Source organism: Alosa pseudoharengus, unplaced genomic scaffold (genome assembly GCF_046254945.1).
Source record: "Alosa pseudoharengus isolate Yale_2024_CS ecotype anadromous, Long Island Sound unplaced genomic scaffold, YU_APseudo_1.1 YU_APseudo_1.1_scf_15, whole genome shotgun sequence".
Taxonomy (NCBI): domain Eukaryota; kingdom Metazoa; phylum Chordata; class Actinopteri; order Clupeiformes; family Clupeidae; genus Alosa; species Alosa pseudoharengus.
The window spans coordinates 4,834,340-4,859,314 of record NW_027468620.1 but is presented as its reverse complement, the minus strand read 5'-3'; the positions used below and the strand labels follow the sequence as shown (position 1 = coordinate 4,859,314).

Sequence of the window (24,975 nt, the reverse complement as noted above, 5' to 3'; positions counted from 1 at the left end):
GCACCTTTGGCTAAGAATGACCCACTAGGTTTTAGGGTAGGCCTACTTATTTTTGTCTGTCGGTCCAGGTCAACTGCAATTGCATGGGGCTGATGAATGATCTGATGTAAATACAAAGGCAGTTGAAAAAGAGCCTATTACGCAAATCAAACGGGTTTTGCATCAGCAATATTTTGTTGTCGGCAAAGGTCTGTGAGAGAATTTGAGACGAGATTGCTGACGTATATTATTCATATGTCTCGCGTTTCGCTGACGTAGTTCACAGACTTGTACTAGGAGCAACCCGATGTCAGGATCTTTGCCGATGCATTTAACTTCGCCAGTGGTCGGCGTATCGCTAGCAAGACCGGCTGGTGCTTGGCAGACATTGCCAGCAGGTGGATTGTTTTTGTTATTATTTTCGTGCGAACTTGCTCTAGTTAAGTAACTAGGATAGTTAACTTACCCCGCACTGCCTGGCCCGTAACTTACATTACGTTAGCAATTTGTTTATCAGGACTTCTGGGGGGGGGGGAATGGATACGCGGCTATCAGAACTTTTTGGAACATGTTCCGGATATAAGTCCAATATACAAGGAGGGAGTTCTTGTGTAAACAACGGAATGGCCTCTAAAAAGACCGTGAAGAATGGTAAGAAAACGAAGAATCGTTCTGCGCGACAACTGAAATCAAGCAATAATCCTCCATACCTACCTCCAGAGGTGAGTCCAAACAGCTGGGAAAGTTGCCTTTTGGCTAATGTAACTTCTGCTAATAATGAAAGCTTGCTATTATTGGTAACTGGCGGAATGGCTCGGCTAAAGTTAGCTTAATTTACATTACGCTCCGCTAACGTTATTTATTTACCCCATGCATGAATTACCTTAACATTAAACAGTGTTACTTACGAAGTTATACCAACGTTCAAATTAAAACCTAAAGTTAAGTTAGGGTTATTGCAGGTAACGTTAACGTTAGAAGTTAACATTAGCAACTCCCTAGCTGGGACAGCTGAACTAAAGCATCAGCTGAACTAAAGCATCATTGATAGAAGTGAGAATGAACAACGTTTACTACTGGGACATGTCAGCTTAGGCTGTTTAACAAGTTTAATGATCAAGATCTAGTGGCAATTTATGCTTCAGCTTCACGAATGTCTCTTTAGCAGTAACGTTAATGTTAACGTGATCTCCGATGTGAAACTTTGCTTCCTGGCTAACGTTAGCGTGCTGCATTTGTTATTATGTTCGTTGGCCTAGCATATATTGGGTTTGGCATTCAAGTTATTAATACCTGTTTTGTTACTTTACAGCTGTTCTTGTATCCTATGTCTTTAGCTGTGAGTTTGTTTACCTTATATAAGTCAAATCAATTGACTGGAACTTGTGTCATAAAAAGATATCATGTGCGCTACTTTAGCAAGCTTTAGTTAACGTTAGCAGTCTTTTCAGTGACGTAGCCTATTCATGTTAGCTTTACTAGCAATGCAAGCTTGCCTGGGTAGGAAACTGTACAGAGACGTCTAATAACTAAACCATGTTAAGAAGATTGAGGTATCTCACGTTATTTCAAAATATTTGCTTTGGTTGTATGCTGTAACTACCAAGTGACGCTAAGTTACATCAGCGTCATGACGTCCAAGAACAGCTGTGTTTGTAAACAGCTGAGTACCATACCGTCGCTGGTGTCAACTTAAATAACCAGCGCCTCCCTACTATGGTGGGCTATTAATAGTAGCCTACTTTAGTCCTGAGGTTGCTTGTCAAAAACTAAAAGAATGAGACATAATGAGAAGATTGGCATTGATGGTGGCATGAACATTATCACATTTATTGAGACATCATGTATCAGTTAATGCATAGTAACTTCAACAAAAGTTGTAGGGCTTACATGCCTATCGTAAACGTTATGTTAGAGAGACTATCATGGGGTATGGAATATCTTGTTTTGTTTCTTGTTGAAGTTTGTTTCTTGTTTGGTTTCTATGTCGAAGTTTTCTCAGCATTTCCCAATATGGTTACTTGTAGGGATAGCAGTTATTAGCAGGTCAGTAATTTTAGACATTAACATGGTTTAGCCTAGAAAAAAAAGATATTGGTGAATTGCCAGATTTATCTCTCATTTTAAAGTCTGTGCATTAATTTATGTACATTTTTCAATATAAAATAAAGATAGTCAAAGTTCTGGTATACTTAATCGGTACTATGGCAATGTTCCACTATGTTACTATGTTCTAAATAAGCCCACATCATGATGTATTAACAACATATAATTAATTACTGTTTTCTAAGAATACTAAAAAACGCCAACATATTTAGTAGCATGTTCAATATTAAAAGATGAGAAAAAATAGATCTTAAAGGTTTCCCTGAGTGAAGCCCCAACCCGATTCACATGATATGCAAGTATTATATAAAGACATGGACCTATTAGTCTAAGATACCTTTGCATCACATGGCAATCTTAGTTGTCATTCTTTTATTTATTATGACCGCCGCTAGCGAAGCTAGCGAAGCGGTCATATAGGGATTGTCAAAGTTTTTTTTTTTTTTTTTTTTTTTTTTTTTCCCGTCATCTACTTCCTGAAATTTTGGTCAACGATACCTGGGGCACCGAAACACCGGGGCACATGAAATTTGGTGGGTATGTAGCCCCACTAGACTTTTACGGAAAAATTTCGTTTGGTCCCCGGGGGCCACTCCCCCTCCACGCTGGGCCCCCCGAAACCCAAAAAATGCAGTTTTTCCTAAATAACTACCTGAACCGTGGCACCGAGGATGAAGAAATTTTTATGGTATGTTGGTCTCAAGGGCCCACATCAACTTAGCCCATAATCACTCATTTGTGATTTGCACCCCCCCGGTAAAAAATGAAAATGCAATATCATTCTGCTTTAATCGCCCCTCTCTTCAGTAAAGACGTTCAGAACTGCACCAAATTTTATGTGTATGATTAACCTGACATTCTCTGGGGGTATGCCAAGTTTCGTAGAATTTCATCCATGGGGGGGTCTAAAAAATTAAGTTATGTGTACATTTAGTGACTCTACACTCATTGGCCTGTAGATGGTGGTGCACACATATACACATGCACACACACACACAGGCACCCACATACTATCGGTATTAGAACGGCTGATACATAATTACAAATTCAGTAGGATTAAAAGAAAGCCAAAATAAATATTCATCATCATCATCATGGCTGCATTTCCAGTATTGGCGATAAGTAGTCGTTTGTCCACTAGATGGCGCATCGTTGCAGTGAGACGTAATTTTGTTGGAAGTTAATCTAAAGTGGGTTAGAAAGACACTATGCTTCCTATAAGGACAAGACTGTAGGCTACAGTAGTTTACCGCAGAGAACGTCTAAGGGTAGGATGATTTCTGCATGAAATGTAATTCCCATTTCCTCTTGAAGCCGAAATAAATCTGAGAATGTTTATCGGACATGCTTGTTTTTTACTGCAGGTAGGCTACGTTAATCCTATCAATAGCAGAACGTAGGTAAAATAATGTTACCGTTAGCATGGTTGAGTGATGGAGGCCAATTTGATTATTGATGTATTTGTAGAAAACCATAAATGCGTTTATAGGCTACCAAGCAAATCGATAACAGCACTAATTGTATCTTTCGACTGTCATCTCATTTGCTTATGACCATAACCTAGGCTACTAACAGGAGCTAAGTGAGTTAGCCACAACACGTTCGCTACGTGATGGTTTTTTAATGGAAAATATATAGGCCTAGGCTACCTGAAAGATAACCTGTCTATGATCCCGTGATGATCTACATCTCCATTTAAACCAGATGTTTTAGAGCGCACGTTGAGATGTATTCAGGGCAGGGCTGTACCTACACATATTTGTTGCACGTGCTACAAAAATCATTCTTTGCGATGGATGATTTAATACCAACGTTACACCGGTCAGATACAGTTTTGCCTATGGCTATTCCGTGAGACTGAGGCGCTTTTTGTTTGTTCGAAGTGCGTGTTTAGGGTGTGAGAGGGGAGTCGATGTGCTTTGATTCCAGCTTGGTAGTTGTAGTCTATGCGATTAAAAAACACGTGTGTGTGAAGTATCCAAACAATGATAACGCTTTCATTATGGCTGCTTTAGCCACAGACCTTGAGTTACTGTACAGTGGGTTGGGTTCCATTTAGAAGTGTCCACTTCATTCGCCCTTTCCGTGATTCACAGCTACGTGAAATGTATTACTACTGATATGCAAAACTATTAACTTTTCGCCAAGAGGTGGCAGCTTGATACTGTAAGGTGTAAGCCATTGGTTCCAACGGATATTTTATTTGGGTCGCCAGCATAGCCTGGTGACAATTTGTGTTGTGTAATAGGCCTAGCATAGGGCCTACCTTATATAGCTTATAGTTTGTTAACAGTCACGGTTTTGTCATGCAATGTCTATGCATTTTTGCATTTAGAATAGCTCTAAAACCGGGGGGCGAACACGTCGCAGGGGGGGCGCCAGTGCGTGGATATCTCAATCGCAAAATTAAACAATATTTCTATCGGGCGCCTACCATGGACTAGGCTGGGTGAAAATCAAAAGATTGCGTCAAAAGATTGAGCTTAACCATGGACCTCATGGTTGCAAAATGCAAGGGAACATGAATCAGCATATTATTTGCACAAACAATAACGGAGAGTAGCTCTTCAACTTTACCCGTTAAAATGTGTATGAACAGTCTCGCAACGCATTTCATGAAGGCCCTTTTGGACATGTCAGTTATTTGCACCACTGGGTAAAACGGCATTTTGTTTTAGACTACTGGTATTTAATTTGTGCATTGACAATAAAGCTGAATATAATTTGAACTAGATGACTAAACCTATGCATATGTAGAAGAAGAAACATTCACAAAAATCCATGACATGACCTCTCTTCTTGATAGCTGTTGAAAACTGCATGGAACTGACAGGGATTGTTTTAGTTTAATAATAAATAAAAAAAATACATTATGCTGCTACCTTCTGCTTTTCCCAAATACAATGTAGCCTACAGGTGTACCTTTCATCAGTCCAGTTGCAATGGATGGACTATGATGAACTGCCCTACTTGTGATTGTTTAGAGATTTTAAAGGTTTTATAACAATGTTACAGATTTTTTGGCCCAGAAACAAATCTATTCACCTTTGCAGCGCCAGTAGGCTACTTTGTGTGCGGAATGTGTGCAAACACACATTCCAAACAAGCATACACAAAAGTTTCAAGAGTGGGGGATGGAGTAGAAGATGGAGACAAATTCATTAATATGATTTATTTTCGCGGAATGGATGTGCAGGACTGAGCGGCGGTCATATTTTGTACCGCTACGCGGTACATCTAGTTCCATTAGACTTAACCTATATTTTGCAAACCTCAACTTGTAGTTTAAATCTTACCTGAAGACACTTTGAAATCATGCTCTACCTGCACTAATTAAGGTCTCTCATCCCTGATGAGCCCTCGCTCTAATCTTGTCTTTCCTTTTCTCCTTCAAAGGCTTTCTGTCCAAAAATGTTTTGCTACTATATAATTATTTATTGTACCCTCATGATCATAGATGCATCAATCAGATACTGATATCGGTCCGATACGGATTCAAATAGCTGAATCAGGTATTGTGACTATTGGGCTGATCTAGTGAACTTAAAGGAACACGCCAACTTTTTTGGGACTTTAGCTTATTCACCGTATACCCCGGAGTTAGATAAGTCGATACATACCCTTCTCATCTCCATGTAACTCGGTCTGACTCACCCACCGCTAGCCTAGCTTAGAACAGGTGCCTCGAAGTGGCAACTAGTAGTAACTACACGCACAAAGATGACAATGGTATGTATCGACTTATCTTACTCTGGGGAATACAGTGAATAAGCTAAAGTCCCCAAAAGTCGGAGTGTTTCTTTAATTCTAGTTTATGTTTATGTTAACGTGCACGCTACATAATGCATTAGCAGTGGGTCGGTAGACCAAGGCCTATACATTTTGCCAGAGGCAGAGCTCACATAGCATGGAGAGAGCAAAAATCATGTGGTAAGCAGTGTATTTCACACTTCGGTAACAAGCTTTAACTTGGTTAAACATGCCAAAACATCCACTTGAATTTAGAACACAGTTTATCCTAATTTTCATATGTGAAGCCCTCATGTTTCATCCTATAGATTTGTATGCATGTTTTTATTGTTGAATTTGAATTTTGTGCATATGCATGCATGCATGTGTGCATGATATATTAGCCTTTTTGTCTCAGACAGCTTCATCCCTAATCGCCCTGCTTTCTGTTCTCCTTTAGGCTGAAGAGGGGAACATAGAATATAAGGTGAGCACAACCCATCTCATGAATGATGTTTCAAGATTTAGGTTATTAGTATGGGGGCGCAGTGAGCTGCCTGCTACAACGGCGGCGCTCGGGGAGCAGTGAGGGCGTTAGGTGCCTTGCTCAAGGGCACTTCAGCCGCGGCCCACTGGTCGGGGCTCGAACCGGCAACCCTCCGGTTACAAGTCCAGAGTGCTAACCAGTGGGCCACGGCTGCCCCAGTTGTACTTTAAATTGGATGGAATTCGTTCATTGTAGAGATATGTGCACCTTTGCGCAGCCTCCCCTTGTCTCTCAACAAACCTACATGCATGTTTAAAGAAAACATTAAGTCCACTGGCTAAATCGTGCTTAAACCTGCATCATAACCACGCTGCGCTAATTTGTTAAAAACAGTTAATTCTGCAAACCTACCACCACAAATAGAATTCAATTCTGTGGGAAACACTGAAAGATGCACCAATATGGAATTTTAGGGCCGATAACGATAATCGATATTTATCGGTTTGTTGCGGCCGATACTGATACGATAACTGATATTATTACACGGCTCTTCACAAGGCAAGTAGAACGCTCCATTGGCTTGAATGGGATTTCCCAAAGTTCTACAGTAAAATATTTTCATGCAATTACCACTGCAAACATATAATTACCGCTGTCAATGGCAATGGGTTTTGTGCTTCTGATACGTCTTTCATATCACTACGCAAGGACTGGAACTTCATTCAAAAGTGAAAGCAGACGGTTGATCAGCTGTGTTCTAAAGAATGTTTGATTCAAGTTCAGCGTGTGTTGTTGCGAACTATTTGTTTCTCAGCAAATGCCACGATGAACGGTAACAAATAGGCTAGGCTATGTAGGCTAAATTCATATCGTGGGGAGTTAATTATTTAGTTTTGGCAAGTAGCGGTGTAATAAGTGGCATAATGTATAGAACGCCGGTCATTATTGGGAAAATAAGTCCCTTCAGGGCGGAACAAGACCCCTCCGCTGCACGTCAGGGTCCAGGTTCGCCCTGTCGGGACTTATTTTCCCAATAATGACCGGCGTTCTATACATTATCCCTTACATATTACTCTTGAAAAAAAAAAGTGAATTGGGGACAGCATTTAATAAGCATCATTTAATTGCAGTAATTTTTACCTACTACCAGTGATGGACAGAACCCATAATAGTCCTCAATGATATAGCAGTCAACAAAATAGCAGTAGCCTAGCCCTATGTGTGGCTCCTTTAAGTGAGGTTAACGTCAGTGAATTACAAGTGAGTGGCCAGCGACAGTGTATGAATCGTTTTCATATCTATGGAGTAGAACAGGGGTCTCGAACTCAAATGAGCTGGGGGCCACTTCTGCCAACGTCATCTGATTGGAGGGCCGGATATTTCTGAAAATACAATGTTTTTTTTTCTTCAAATACCACACAAAACTGCAAACAGAAAGGTGTCTTTTTAGACACCTGTGCTAGCAACCTTAGCTTATAAATAAAATAATGATAAAATAAATATTAATACAAAATAACAAACAAAAAGCATAAAAACAGGTATGTGTGTGTTTCACACCAAATAAAAAATATTTTCCTCTCATAACTTATTTAAACCTGCATGGCAAACTTTAGGCGCCAGGGTTCAGAAAACAACACCATTGGATTTTGATATCAAAATTTCAAAAGGTTTGAAAGTGGTCAGAGACAGAGATAAGTCCTACTGTAAATATAAAAATCTTTGAGTATAAACAAAAGTTTATGAAGGGAGTATATTTACCCATCTAATTTGCCACTCTAGCAAGCACCTCAAATTATGCACCTTTCAGTAAATACCGGATGTTGGACATAGTATTTGAGCAGGTTTACTTTCTTTTTTGTCATATTACCCATATAACAAATTAACAGGACAACAGTAGGCCTAAGATGTAAACCAACAATAGTAAACTATTACTAGCCTATAACCACAAACCGTTATTATAGGCCTACAATAATATAGCCTGGTCAAATCAGTTCCTATCGTGGGTGACTTTGTAGTTCTTCAGAGCCCTATTTTTACTACCCCTGCTGTCTGTACCACGTCCATTACGGACACGATCATCATGATTACCACTGCCACATCCAGCTATGTTGGGCAGAGGGTCGAAATAAGCATGGTATGCTTAGTGGACACCGTCGTATACACGCAAAGACGCACCTCCATTCACAGACACACCGTGACTATCACTGTCAATAGTCGATCATAATCTCCAAAAGGCAGATATTCTCCTTCAGAATCAGAATAGGTGAATAACATAGCCTACCCAAGACTTCATCACACGTGAAAGTTTTTTCAAAATTTGGTGTCGGCCTATTTCTGCTTCAATTTGTGCAAAATTATGGCCTGCATCGCTTATTATGGCCTGCATCGTCATTACAAACAAATGCACGTCTTCGTGTTTCTCGCGTGTACAACATTTCCTGAAAACTTTGTGCAGCGAATTTGGGCTTGAATCGAAGCTCTGGATGTCTACTAGTGGAGGAGAGTAGCCTACAAATGGGATTTGTCACGGTCTTGGATCTATCGTCTATTTTAACCAGTGTTGTGTTTGTAGCAATTAAAAATACCCTCAAGGGCCGAATTACATATTATTTTGACATTAGGTCACGGGCCGGAATTGGGCCGGGCGCGGGCCGGAGTTTGAGACCCCTGGAGTAGAAGCTCAATGCAGATAAACGGCTAAGCTGAGAAAGAGCTATAGCGACCAAATCAGAGATTGTGAGGGAAACTAGTTTCAACTGCGGGTAACTGAGTAAAGCTGCAACTCCTCGGACTGTGTCTAATGTCCGTCTACTCTGTTGCGCACAACCTGCTGCAGGATAAATGAAAGGGGTTAGCCTAGGGATGAATGATTTATTGCATTTGCGATAATATCGCGATATGATGAAACACGATTTTCAAACCTCAAAGGCTGCGATTACGCTTTGTAATATGTGACCACCATCACCAAAACGCATTTATTGCGCTTGCCAACGCGCCACCGACTCTTCAGTGTCAAGAAAGGTCTGATCAGTAGAGCTACTTTGGTTAAAAATACACGTCTTCATTACCTTTTGCTCGAACCTGCCATGTCCCTGGTTCTAGTTCATAATTCCCCTGTGCTGCTACTCTGGCTGGTAACTTCGTTCAGTTGTCCAGCTGACGATTAAAACTCCACGACTGTTTAGGCTGCACAGCAGCCATTAACCTGTGCACTGGGGGCTTTGTTTACTGGAGACTTTGAGTACAGGACAGTGGGGGCATTTGCGATATCCAAAGGGGTTGGCGGCGCAAACATTTCATCTCACAGGTAATGAATTGATGCATAATGTTATCCGCAAGTAGTTGACACAGCAAACCATCAAAAACCCAGCTGTTCTAACATTAGCTTACCAGATAAGGCTCTAGGCTACATACTGTACATGCTGATAACCTTGCCTGTTTAAATAGTTTTGTCTCCGCGATTGGCTTTGTTGTGATATGAACAAACTAGTTAATTTGCATGCATGCGTATTGCGCTGCAGTGGTGATGATGCTAACCTTTAGTTAACACCGAGCGGAGCGGCCATTCGGCCGCATTTATTTGCGCTGCAACAATCTACAGTAGTTTGTTCCGATTTAGTAGAGCGGCTACAGGAAAAATCGTGCAAATTATGATACAAGCGTGGAATTCGGCAGGTATGTGCTCAAGACCAATACAATCAAATCTACCTGATTGGCCACTTGAAATGGCAGCCATTTTCCAAGATGGCCGCCAAAAAAAGACCCCAAAAATTGATTTATTGCTCAGAATTGACCAAAGATATTATGATACAAGCATGAAATTAGGCATGTATGTGCTCAAGACCAATACAATAAAATCTGCCTGATTTGCCATTTTTAATGGCGGCCATTTTCCAAAATGGCCACCATGAAAAACTCTAAAAATTGATTTGTTGTACAGAATTGACAAAGGAAATTATGATACAGCCATGAAATTTGGCAGGTATGTGCTTAAGACCAACACAATACATTCTAACTGATTTTCCAGTTTAAAGGACGGCCATTTTCCAAGATGGCCGCCAAAAAATACCATAGAAATGGATTTGTTGCACAGAATTGATCAAGCAAGTTATTATACAAGCATGAATTTTGGCATGAATGTGCTAAAAAAACAATACAATCAAATCTACCTGACTCGCCACTTGAAATGGAAGCCATTTTACAATATGGCCGGCAAAAGACTGAATTTAGCCCAGAAGTGAGCAAGAAAATGATGATACAAGTATGTAATTTTGTGTGTTTGTGCTAAAGAGCAATATAATCAAATCCACCTCATTTGCAACTTGAAAATGTAATATGGCAGCCATTTTTAAAGATGGCCACCAAATAAGACACTAGAACTTCATTAATTGCAATTAATTTAGCAGATGTGGCCCAAATCAATTTTAACATTCACTGCATTTCTGTTTCCTTCTATGATGAAGTCATTGGAAATTCAATCAAGCAAAAATCAAGCAAAAAGGCACATAACTGAGATTCAGTGTTTCACAAATGAACTATGTACAAAGACTACAAACCCTGGAAGGGCTAAATTAATCTTAGAAATCTCACTGAGGGACAATAGAAGAGAGCGTATGCAACAGCATCAGGACTGACAGAGCCGTGAACCAACTTGCCTATCTAAAATACGACTGTATAACCAGAGCAGGCGATAACAGAGCATGTTTTCTTTTGTTTTGTTTTTTTTTGGTAACTGTAACAAGGCAAAGAACTCGGATGCCAAGAAGAACAATATGGCAGTAAGTATCTCAGCATGGAAAAATAACAGCAATTTTTCAATTGTGTTTTTAAGAAAACACCATCAACATTTCACCCTTTGGAATTAATTGAGTCACTGTAACAGTGCTCTACATCTACTATTCACATGTGCAAGTTCAAACACATAGTGCTGTGCACAAAAGCCCCAAACGGAAGCACTTGCATCTATGGGTGCAACCTTTTTTCACGTCCGGTTTCTGCTGCCCAGAAAGCCTCTGCACACTCAGGGGACCAGTCCTGAGGGCAGAGCTTCCTCCTCTGCACAGGTCTACTCACACCTTTACCCCTGCGTGGTCGCTTAGACCCACCTGTAAGTGCAAAAAGTGGCCTCGCAATCACAGAACAGTTTTCAATGAAATGCTGGTAGTAAACCACCATGCCTAAAAAGGAGCGGATCTTGCTTGCAGATGGCCATCAGCCTCCATCAAATCTGACTGTGAAACATTCACAATAGCCTCAACCTTATCTGGATCACTAGCCACGCCATCCTGAGAAATTATATGCCCTAAAAACTTCACAGATCTCCTAAGAAAATTGCACTTAGCAGGCGACAGCTTCAAGTTGTGCTCTTTCAGCCGTTCAAACACCACGCGTAAGCCCTGCAAACTTTCCCCTTCAGAGCTACCAAATACAAGGACATCGTCCAAATAGCACAGAAGACTTAAGAAATTTTGATCGCCAAAGATAGAGAGCATCATCCTCATAAATGTAGCTGGGCTATTGCAAAGGCCCTGAGGGAGCCGGTTATATTCATGCAACCCTAATGGCGATGAAAAGGCTGTATATTTCTTGTCATCCTCATGTAACGGCACATTGTAATAACCCGACGTGAGATCCATGGTGGAGAAAAACACATTGCCACCTAAAGTTGCAAGGACATCAGCCTGGTGGGGGAGTGGGTTGGCGTCTTTCACAGTGCGCGCATTAAGCCACCTAAAGTCAGTGCATATCCGCAGGTCTCCGTTTTTCTTCCACACCAGCACCAGTGGAGAAGCGTACTCACTACCAGACTTTCTAATAATTTCCTTCTCCTCCATCTCATCCAAAGTCTCTTTCAACCTCTGGTAGTGGGCCGGGGACAATCTGCGATATGGCAATCTGAATGGACGGTCATCAGTCAACCTAATCCTGTGGCAGAACCCATGCGCCTCACCACAGTCAAGATGGTGACGACAAAAGACAGACTCATATTCTTTTATTAGGTCAACTAACTTATCCTTCCAATAAGAAGAGACCTGACAACTGTCAATGGGTATAGCACCCAGTCCAAGACCCTGCAGCGAAGAGTCACCATTAGCAACACTGCTGCCAAGATCACTCTTGACAGATAAGCTGCCATGAGAGCCACCTGCACTCACTTTAGCTGCATGCTGCGAAACAAAGTCCTGATCAAAATCCTCCAGTGCAACGCATGGATATACATCAGCTACCTTCGCATTTTTGCGTAAGGTTACTGCAGCTGACTTGGGATTAAAAACCTTGACTGGAAGCCACCCATCTCCCCACATAGGAGAGACAACACGCCCTACTAGCATCTGCCTATTAATACAGCGCGAAGTGCTGGGCTCCACAGCAACTGTCACGTCCAGAGCGAAAAAAGCGAATTCATGACAAAGCTTCTTCAACGACCTTGGCTACTTGGTAGCTGAGGTTGTTTCTGGTGTACACGCATCTTTTGTTTAACAGCAACATCGAGAAAACCATGAATTGCCGTTATTAGCATATTAGTGTCATTATATTATTAGCATGTCATAACCATTTTATTTGTTTTTGATGGGGTGGGGGGTGGCATCACACAACATTAAGAACTGGCATTATTAGCATGTTATCACCATGCTATTTGTGTGTCATAAGTGGCTTATTTGTCATTGTGGAACATTTTTAATATCTGTATCACTTCATCATCTATGGAAACATATTTAAGGAGAGTGAACATTTTTTTACACCACATTCACAAGTGGATTTGATTGTATTGGTCTTGATCACATCCATGCCAAATTTCATGCGTCCATCATAATTTGCTTTGACAATTCTGTGCAATAAATCAATTTCTAGGGTCTTTTTTGGCAGCCATCTTGGAAAATGGCCACCATTTCAAGTGGCCAATCAGGTAGATTTCATTGTATTGCTCTTGAGCACATACAAGCACGAAACTCAACATGTATCATAATTTGCTAGGTCAATTCTATGCAATAAATCAATTTCTGGGGTCTTTTTTGGCGGCCATCTTGGAAAATGGCCACCATTTCAAGTGGCCAATCAGGTAGATTTGATTGTATTGGTCATAAGCACATACCTACCAAGTTTCATGCTTGTATCATAATTTGCACGATTCTTGCCAAATTGGCCTTGTAGCCGCTCTACTAATTCACGTGCAAGTAGCCTACAGAGGAGAGGAGCGGGTCTGTGCGGGACTGTTAACTAACGAAAGAAGATCATAGCCTGACTGCAGCCCCTTCTAAAAAAGCAGGAGGCTACCTTTAAACATAATTGTTACCAAGAGGAGGACCTAGCCTACGAATTCAATAACAAAATAAAGCATGCATGATTTATCATGACTACACGGTGGTAGCGAAAATCGAAATCTGCTTTTGATAGCCTACCACACTTCCCTCCCCTTATTCCAAGATTAAGATAGTAGCCTATACAAAAAGCACTTCATACTATCATAAAAATTTGTTAAAACAAATAGCTATTTGCAATTTGACAAAACACTGGTCCTCATTTTGCGAATGTGAGGATGCTATGAGCCTGTTGCATTTAGTTAGATGTCCGAGTCACGTATAATGTTTGAAAACCACTGGCTCATAATCACAATAATTTAACACACGACAGTTGGATAGCCTACTTCATCATGTCCCCATGCCTACATTTTTGTGAGCAGCATAGAGATCGTTAAAAAAAACAATAAAGTATGGCTCTCCGTTTGGGACATCGAAAACGTATATTTTTAATAGGGTAGACTACCGTCGGAGATGCTGACTTGCAAAGGCCTCGGGATAACACGTTATCTCCACTATCATCACCCATGCCCCTTGATCAAAGTGGGGAATGAAATAAAAGTTTGAGAACCACTGGCTTAACAAGTTACCTGCAGTCCAGAACACACAGAAGCTGTTGCAATATTCTGATGATATTGGCGATGATATCGGCAAATGTTTGTTTTCCAAAGTAAGAATTTCACTTCACCATGCACCTTCGACAATGAATAGCTCATTACACTTGTTACTGTTAAACGTAGGCCTAACTGGTATCATTACAAACATTATTCTGTGTCCTAAAACTGGCATATTTTATGGCATTGTGTCATGTAAGTTTGTTGCAAAATCTAGAGAAATGTGTGAGGTGGTCAGTGGGGGACAATTGAGACACACATTGGATTGTGTTATTACTTGAACATTCCACACTATCCACAGCTGTGGTATTAGGGGCAGGAGGATTAGGCTACTGTTAGCGCAGGCTTTATATAAAATTCTTCAACAGAAGGCCTCGAATGCAGGCTTGCCCAAAATAAAGGCCTGTGGTTTGCGCAGCCTACAGTAAATAACAGACCCGCCACAATGTGGATGCGGTATAATACTTTTTTACGAGCAAGATGTTTTTGGGGGCCTATGCACACTGCATGTTCTTAAATAACAATGATCATCAGTAATATTCGACCATTAATTTCTGTAAATGGGCAAGCGTGACCACCTTGATTGGCTGATTGGCTGATGATTGTAACGCGGGCATGATTCCAAACACCTCCCTTACTGATAATGAGTGACAGGTGACTGCGCAACATAATTAAATTAATCTGTCACCATATGCCTAGGCTACGTTTGCAAAGAGGAGAGCATTTTAATTTGATTCACAATGAAACTTTACATTTAATTTACATGTTAACAATGAGTAGTTTTGGTTGTTGTTGGTGGCGTTATTGCATCCCTTTTATGAATGCAAAATTGTTCCCTCACGATTAGAAGCTCCTGTTGCCGCATAGGTTACGCATTTCAAAACATCTCACAAATAAAATGCCACAAAAAGCTGTTTATGAATAGGTCTTAGTGAGTTAGGAGTCCTCTCGACTTCTTTTAAGCTGTCCCAGACTTAGGTGCTACTTTTAGGTCTAAAATGCTTTGTGAATTACTTTTTGTGAAAAAAATTGGGAGTCCTAAAGTTAGGAGTGACACGCCCATTATTTTTAGGAGTTGCTCCTAAATTCGCCAGTTAGGAGCTACTTTTAGCCTTAAAATTCTTTGTGAATACGGCCCCTGAATAAAAAGGCCTAGCCTAAGGGCTAGTCCACACATACGAAACCGATCTTTTTTTCCTCCGTCTTCCCTGAAACCGCATCAAGAATATTTGCGTCCAAACGGATCCATCTCAACACGACTCAACACGTTACTTCATACCCCAGGACTATAGGTGGCACTGTTTCTTTACAGAAATTGACCAACATTTGCGCTTTACAAACAGACAGAATAGGCTACAACCAAATGGCTAGTGCAAGGAAACCAGAATTGTTTGTGTGGACTGATGGTGAACTGTCAACTGTAGTCAACTGTAAAACTAATAAACTTTATTTTACGGTTTGTGAAGGGTGCAGTCCCGTCCTTTATTTGGCTAATGCAGGTAGGCCTCGGTTTGTGAAGGGTGCAGTCCCGTCCTTTATTTGGCTAATGCAGGTAGGCCTAATCACCTTTACTTTCTTTGGTTGTAGGATAGTCCGTGATTCACATTAGTTTTGGCTATCGCCGCAATTAGGCTACTAAACGCAAGGCTTACCCAAGTTCTGTCGCCACATTTATACTATTGCTATAAAACCTTCGTTAGTAACAGTCAATACTTTTGCCTGCATCAAATCGCACATTCGCATTCAGTGTGCTACCATCGGCTTAACGTGAGTTCTAAGCGTCTTTGTATGCTTATATCTGATTTCACTCGACTGTGAATGCATGTATATATGTTGTAAGACATTTAAAATAAATGAATGACACTGGCACTACGCACATTAATGTAGCCTAAACTTACACCGCACTTTCCTAATAAGTTCTCTCGCGTCACTGACAGTAGCTAGAATAGGGAGGGAAAGTGAAAACCAGCGCCCCAAGTGGTTGCGTTCCTATACATACAGTCGGATACTAGTCATAATCGTGGTTACTGCCCCCAGTTGCCGTGGTTACCGTGGCTGAAAAGCCCCCGAGGGGGAAAACATTCGTTTAGATTGCATGTAAACTAATGGAGGTGCACCGGCTTGAGTACAGAAAGCACCTATACAAATATTAAATCTTTTAGCAAACATCACTAAACGGCACAAACACATTTCAACTGAGAGTTATCTGTGTGTCAAGGAGGTTAAGGGTAACATTAAGTTCCCTCATTTTGCAAATTCCAGTTAAACGGCCAGAACTGTCTCGAGTGTACTCATTGTAGAACTGCTTTCAATGGCCGGACTGTGTAGCTCGGTTTAGCAAGCTAACCCTTTTGCCTTAACATCACATACTCGTAAGTTGCATCTGAATTTATTCTCACATGAATGCACATTCCCTACAATGGCCGTGGGAATAGTTTTAACAAGTAATGTGTACCAGTTGGTTATGTTACACTGACGATATAAAGTTAGCCAGTTAGCAACCTAATGATGCTACCATTGAATATAGCTTCCAGAGAAATGTATCGTCAACATTGGGCAATCGAGGGTGAATTAAGTTGTTAGCATATACTGGGCAGTTAAGTAAACACAATTCCTTCAAATTATTGTGTTCAGAAACAAGCAGAACTCCACCTGAATGTAAAACGAATGTATAAAGTCTAACTGTTAGCTAGTTCGCCCATTGACCACGTGACTTTACCCTTCGACGTTACTCACGGTAGCATATTTTGTTGATTAGCCTGGTTAGCATTGCCACTTAACACTTACTGCCAGCTCTTCATGTGAGTAGAAGCACAACACCAGTTATCCAGACATAAAGGTTATCACCACGCGGTTTACATCACCTTCCGTTATTACAAAAATATGTAAGCCAGTTAAGCAAATTGTCGTATTGATCAGTTAGAGATTAAGCGCCCAAACCTGTGACGTCACATGCAACTGTAGTTTGTTATCACCATGTTACGACAAAAACTGATCCTAAAAATAAGGTATGACCACTTGAAGCAATAGAGGTGACCCCAGTGCCTAACATATGGAAGGCATTAAATTAAGATTCCAATGTGCACCGAGATTTATTTTTTCTAAAAAAAAATTCCATCCCCTCCGCTAAACACTAGGAACGCAACCACTAGATGGCGATGAGATTTCCCTCCCTATGCATAAAAAAACACCGGGAAAAACAGTGTTCAGTCCACCAAGTCATAAGCTATCGGCGCTGCGCAGCACCAGTTGTGATATTTATCTTACGGAGTGTAATCGAGGTAATGTCATGTATGAAAACTAGTTGCAGCTATTGTTAGGCAATACTATAAGTGCAAGTCCAGGGCAGCTGAGGTGTGGCAATGACATCATCGATACGCAAGCAGGATGTGCGGTTTCGCTGTCTAAACGAATTCAAACTGGCTAAGGTTTCAGATTTCTCCACTCTGGGACCAGGTTTCAGAAAGGTGCGGTTTCGGGCAGTGCGTTTACAGGATTCGTTTGGACGCTTGGCCAAGACGAAGCAAAACCTCTGCGTTTAACCTAAAAAGAGTCTCCGTGTGGACGGGCCCTAAATGAATCAAGAGTAAGGCAAAACAAATAGCCTAGTAGCCTAATGAAACATACGGATTGATGTAGTATCTTTGTAACATTATTAAATTATTCTGTTACTATGCCTACGTTTGCAAAAGAGAACATTTTAATTTTATTCACAATAATGTTACATTTAATTTACATGTTGACAATGATTAGCCTAGTTTTGGTTGGTTGGTTATGCCTACAATGCAAAATTGCTTCCTCACGATTGGAAGCTCCTGTAGCTGCATAGGATTTCAAAACACGGCAAAATGCCGCAGGTTTGTGAATAGGTCTGTGAGTTAGGAGTCCTCTCGACTTCTTTTAAGCTGTCACAGAGGTGAGATTTGTTGGGGGCAGGGCCGGATTAACTGGGCACAAATGTCTGATGGCCCCCCTTCCCCCCAGCCAACATGAATTGGGTGGTGAGTTAATAGGCCTATATCGTGAAGATTTTTCCTGCCATCTAAGGCACGAGCGCATCTGTGAGGTCAAGCCTCACCAAGTAGCTCGTTTGTTTACAACTAACATTCCATTTAACTCATTGAGTGCCAAAAACGTAATATTACGTTTTTCCTTCCCATGCGTTGAGTGCCAAAAACGTAATATTACGTTTTTAGCTTTTTTTTTAATTACGAAACTAGACAACTCTAACACACCTTATATGTGATTTTGGGAACTCTGTGATGAATGGAAATGAAATATATGACGAACGCAAATATATGATGAATCTGGACATTTTATCTGGACATTTTATCATAACTCGGTTGCCGCTTTGGGTCGAATCAGTGACGCATGCACGTCAACTCAAAACCAGGCCATTTTCGTGGGTCTATCACTAGGTGGCAGTCTCGCCAGGTCTCGCTGATCACTTCCCGGAAAGTTTACAGGCAACACTTCATATTTCATGAAAGACGTTATATCTCCATTTCTAGAAAAATCAGTAATATATACTGTAGTGGGATCATTCACAACAGTGGACATCCTAGATTATGCTTGACTCTCTCCACACACATACACAAACACACACTGAAAATGATGGCTTATGTGATATGTTTCTATTTCATATATTTTTAAATTCATATAGAGTGTATTTAGTTAATAATGTATTTTTTAATGTATAGCATTTTACTAGTAATTACTAGTAGCTAAACATATTTAGTCATTTGAATGCTTCATATTGACGTTTAAACTATAACACTTAGGCATATCTTTAATGTGGTGTGTAGGTCTAATTGAGTGCACATTGGTGATGAGTAGGTGTAATTGAGTCCCTGTCACTTTAAGAAAATATGTGAGAGTAATTAGCCTCCCTTCAGCCTGACGGTTTTAGGCTAGTCGCTAGTGAATAAAAGTTGTGCATAGTGCATAAGGATATGTGGATGCAATTCATTATGTTTTCTATGTCATTAGATAAAATTAATGTTCAAAAAACTAACAAGTTGAAGACAATCTTTCTGGGATCAAGTGTTGACGTGACTTGAGCTAGCAGGATAGTTACCAAGGAGCTCTTTCCAGATGTAAAAGTTTGCCATGGTTGCGTAGCCTATTTGCGTAAGCGCAAAGTGGTTCTCTCTTTCTCTCTCTCTCTCTCCGTGTGTGTGTGTGTCTGCGTCTGCATGAGGCTATGTTCAATTCAACTCGGTAGTTGATCCGTCCGGTCAATAGCACCGCAATCACGCCACTTCATGATTATATTAACGTCATCAGACAGGCTGTAAAAGTGTATGCGGGAATTTCTCGCATTATGATGGCTAGAGTTGCGGGACTTGAACAAATTATGCGCAATACCCGCAATCCCGCAGTGAAATTTAAGCCCTGATTAGTGTTGGGTGAATTGAAATGTTCTCAAAGTACCCTTATGGCTGAAAGCTGCTTGGGATCCCCCCGTCAAGCAACATAACCATACAAACGCGCTTCCTGCACTCATTCTTTCAAAAGGAGTAATTTCGGCTTTGTCAGAAGAGCTGTGGACGGCACGGCACTGCATGCCCAATGAAAATAAATTAACGCACACAACACAGACCCCGCTTCTCTCGCGTCAGTCACTGACATGAACGAAACACAGAACACGCTTCTCTCACGGCAGTCACTGACAGTAGCCTAGAATAAATGCATGGGGAAAAACACTTCCCCATGACAAAGACATCGTAAAACACTGAAAGTTAATATTTTGTCACTAGCAACATACATCTGTCCTTTGTCAAATGTGTTATGTTCCAAGTAGCCTATGCGTAATTCTGCTTCATAAAGTTGAACAAATACATTTGCTTATTTCACAGAAAAATATAAATAGCCAGTTAGGGTCTACAGTGCAGAGTTGGTAGGTTATGGTAGGCCAACTTGGAGTGAACATACAAACAGGAGAAATTCTTTATCTAGTAGCTGAGTAGCCTGATGGTAGGCAGGTGCGCACATATAAGGCCGAACATGCAAGCGCCAATGAATCGTGCTCTCACGACAATCACGCCGTTAAACTTAAATAGGTTAACATCACTCTAATTTCGCCTTCAAGCAAGGAAAACGATGATTTGAAGACATCTGTTTCGTTGGAAGGGCAAGGGGGTAGCAACAGGGCAACACAGAGACAGGCCCGATGGCAGGGCTGTTATGAGAGTATTAAAATATGGGATATTCTACGGGAAAACATTAAAACGGCAAGACAGCGGGGGAAAGTTAAAATATGTGATAAACACGGAACAAGTTGGCATGCATTGTTTCGTTCCCCGTGCACAGGGATTATTTGTCATATTATTATCACTAGGGGTGTCACGATTCTCCAAATCCTCGATTCGATGTAATTTTCGATTTTAAAGTCACGATTCGATTCGATTTTCGATCTTTTTAAAATATTACTATTAATGCATTCCTTATATGTTATTTACTCTTTTTGGCCTTTTCCTTTTCGGGGGGCTTTTATTTTGATACCGCTTTGAAACCGTTCCAACCGCGAGGTTGTAATGTAAACAGAACTAACATTAGGCTAAAAAAGAGACGTGAACATGGTAAAATGAAACAACACAGAATGTTAATTTCATTGTTTCAGCACACTCCGAAGAGACCCAAGGTTAGTGTTCATGGAATATGTAGCCTATAAATGTGCATTTTAAGCCTTAAAGTAACTTTAGACTGTAATTAGACCATCTTTTCACTTGCTAAGTTGAGTAGGCTAAGTTAGTTTTAATTGACGTGAATGAACGAATACTTCCACACCGGTGATTTCAAAGTAGCAAGAGGGGCTTTGATTTCGGTAGGTTGATGTGTAGGCCTATATTTTAACTGGCTGCAGCTTAAAATTAGAGGAGTGTTGACGCTGCAGTTCAGCACGTGCATGTGTGTTTGTGCGTCTTGTCATACATGCTGGACGTGACATTGGTGGTGTGGCTGCATCGTCGATTCTACTTTTAAGTTCGAAGTTCGAGATTGAGATGTAATTTCGATCGATTTCGAAATAAAATCGAAATCGTGACACCCTTAATTATCACATATGATTATTTGTGAAATTGTGCAAACAGGTGCAACCCATTTGAATAGGAAGGACTGGTAGCATGCAAGCTCACGGGAAAGATTGATTTAAGAACGTTATCACAGTGTGTGGCTGTGGCGCAAAGCAGTGCGGACGGAAGACGGCGACAATTGGCAGGGGAGGGTCATGTCTTTTTTAACAATTCTGTCGGACGGTCATTGCACAATTTCTAGCAGGCAAGGGAGGGTCATGCAACTTTTGACTGAAGCACTCAAAATTCCTCCGGTGGCCCCTTCAATAAATAATGAACAGTCCCTAGATTGCTGCTGGGCTATACAGTATGTCTTGGTTCATGTCTGTTAACAACTCATTGCCGTCAAATGCGTAGCCTATCTCGCGGTTGCATCCATTACAAACAAACATGCAATGTGAACGTCTGGGATTGGGGAGAGCACTAAATGCTCTACTGAATAAGCACAAAGTCAAACCTTTAAACGAAAAACACTCTTTAATAATCAAAAAAAATTAACCGCTAATGAAGTAAACTTGTGACCATCAAAAAATCGTTTATCGCCTGTAACTCCGTGATAACAGGACGTAACAGGAAGGCATTTGGCTGAGCAACGGAGGTTAATATGCTCTATATTTTGTCCAAATGATGTCTGTCTATCATCGTTGCACTCGGAGAAAACCAGAATGTTTAATTTGTCCTGCGTTTCTTCTACGGCTGCAAACGGGATTCACTCGCAGTTAACCAAATCTGGCTCTAGGTAGGCTGAGCTCCGCTCTGCTAAGATTAAATGGAGGATCATTCATGAGAGGATTTTAGGATGCACAGATTCAAATCCACAGATCTTGTTAGAATGGTGAAATACATTCACACCGCTGACATTATTTTGAGAAATAAGTAGCCAGTAGCCAACCAAGCTCAAGTAACCAGGAGAGCCTAGTTGGGAAATTAGGGCTTTAAAAAATATCGGCACAAATTATCGGTCGGAATTCTGCTATCAGATCGATAATAATATTTTCATTTTTTCACTTATCGGCCAATTATATATTGGCTGCCGAAATATCATGCATCCCTACTATGTAATTGTTAAAACTTCAATGAAGATATTATTGTAGACAATATCTTCATTCTCAACACACACAACCTGACACAGCTGTTGAAGCACATGCTGCATCCTTTAGTGACTGGAGTCAGTCATGATTTAAGCCTTTAGATGATATTTGACTAATATGTGTACATTTTATTTTTTATTTTATTATTCAAAAGCGCAGGCGTCAGTCTACAAATTTATGAGCACTGAAGAAAGAAATTGAGATGCCTATAGTCTAAAATGAGAAGCTACTCTCTTTGTCTCCAAGAGGTCCAGTTAATATGTTTACCTCCCATGCTGTATTACTGAAGAAATACAACAAAATCATTCTCATATCTAACATCCAAGTCCATTTAAGTCCTTGATGGCAATGTGATTTTAAATCATGAATATCAAGCACGTTGTTATAAATATACCTCCTAGCAAATGTGTATCGTATTTTCCGGACTATAAGTCACTTTTTTCATAATTTGGCTGGTCCTGCGACTTATAGTCAGGTGTGACATATATCAAAATGTATATAATTTAACATGTTTTTAAATGTTAGTCAGTATGAATTGACATGATCCCTACATGAAACATTACCGTGCACAGCCGCGAGAGGGCACTCTAGGCTTGTGGAATGAGATCGGGAGCTTGGTGAAATTGCGACAGGTCAGACATTTTTTCATACTTAAGCCTAAAAGTTAGAGGAGGTTGGGGGGGTCACCACTGGAAAAATGTATTAAATATTGCTCTGTAAATGTGCAAGTTCTACACACTTTCAGTCAGAGATTAGGGCTTGCACGATGCCTAAATCATACGTGCATACCGTAAATCCTCAAATTATAGCCGGGATTCTATTTATAGCCAGGCATCAGATTCCGACAAATAAAGGCCGGACCCCAAATAACCTACAAGCCATGGCAATAATTGTGTACATTGTTTCGATTTAACTCAATGAAATAATTTTATATTGTTGGTTGGTTTAATACTGTTGCCAAAGTCGTTGTCCTACATTGGGTCTCCAACACGTTGCTCTCAAGCTACCAGTCGCTTGCTGCCCCCTTCTGAGCTTGCCAGAGGCTGAAGCAGTACAAGCAGTACTAGCCTACATTTCCCGCCTACGAATTTAGTAAAAAAGTAAATCATGCATAATTTAAAAAAATAACTCAATTTAGGCTACCGTATAAGGTTTCTATTACAGCGCAGGTTCAATGAATGAATTAAAGCGGATGCCTTGTCTCATAATAAACAGCGGGTGGAAATCCCGACACTCGTTCAACTACATGAAACTTAATCAAACAGTCCAAGGGCCCTATCACGACATTCTAAAGTGCATCGTCACTCGTCAAAAGTCTATTCAAATTTAGTAAGATGTCCAGTTCACATTGGGAGGGGTTTCGTTCTCAAAAGTGGAGCGCATGGCGTAACAAGGTGTTCCTAGGTCTTTTAATCAGTCATATGGATGTGTTTGGGGCGTAACATCATTTTAAACCAATGAGAATGACATCTGTCATTCCCTTTAACGGCGCAACGCGCGATATGTCAAATAAATGCATCGGTATTTTGGCATTCAACGGCGCATTTGAAGGAGGCTGCTTGCGAGACCGTATGGAATAGTCATTCTTAAACCATGCTTTACTAAAACCTAGCATAGCCTTCACGCATTTGCACTCGTCTATTATTTGAACTCATTGGCAAAGTGAAACTAACTTCACCAAGGAGTCAGTCAACGACAAGACCGTTATATGCAGTTACTTTCACTATTGACTGACAATGGGTTACCATCGAAAACATAGGCTGGAAAAAGCAACACTTACCCTAATGTTGCTCAAATGACTAAATAAAACAACATTTATCCTGCAGGAGTTGCTTATATCTCGTGACAGTGCGTCTTCAGCTGTGCTCCATACGTGTCTCTCGCCTCTCCCCTAATCACTTTTAACCGTCATTACCAATTTGCAAATGATGGTGAATAACTACTCATCATGAGATGTACAGTATTTCGTAATATCTTTATTTCCCATTGTAATCGTGCAATTTGTAATGCTTTGCATGGACGTGCGCTAGTGTGCGTTCATGAATGATAGAAGGATGGTGCGTGCACCTGCCAATATGGCTGTTGACATGTGCTCTTAAAATAGCATATGAACAACTCGCCATTGACTTCTGACCAGGTTTAGGTGGTGTATGATAGCGATTTTTAGACAACGCGCCAGGTCCCTCCCTAGGTTGTTAATTGCCACACCCCTGGGCGCAATGCTTAAAAAATAAACGTGCAAAATAACGAATTCAACTTTCCGCGGGTGAATAACGAGTATTACACCATGCGCTGGTGGCCCAAAATACAGCCCCAAAAGTAAACTAGAAATGCAATTCCAAGGAATTGCCAGTGCATGAGCAAAGAATATGATAATAAACAGATAATGCAGAGATAGTTACAATGGTGCTTCTAGGGTACATATGATGGTTGCTATCACAAATAAAGTGGTTGCTATGCTGGTTGCTAGGGTAATCATGTTGGTTTTTATGGTGGTTGCTAGGTTGACATTGTAGAGGTGGTTATTAGGTTGTTAGGGTAAATCATATGGTTGCAAGGATGTTGCTAGGGTACTTATGGGGGTTGCTATGGTGGTTG

At 40.7% G+C, this 24,975-nt stretch overlaps 1 protein-coding gene across 1 annotated transcript in view; it reads left to right on the top strand.

Annotated features, from left to right (window-relative positions):
* Nucleotides 1-274: 274 nt before the first annotated feature.
* gtpbp2a (GTP binding protein 2a) overlaps nucleotides 275-24,975 on the top strand; it is a 56,372-nt gene continuing 31,671 nt past the window's right edge. Inside the window, exons 1-2 of the mRNA XM_076285309.1 lie at nucleotides 275-701; nucleotides 6,275-6,301. Coding sequence (XP_076141424.1) covers nucleotides 516-701; nucleotides 6,275-6,301 — 213 coding nt within the window. The 5' untranslated portion in view covers nucleotides 275-515. The remainder of the gene's footprint in view (nucleotides 702-6,274; nucleotides 6,302-24,975) is intronic.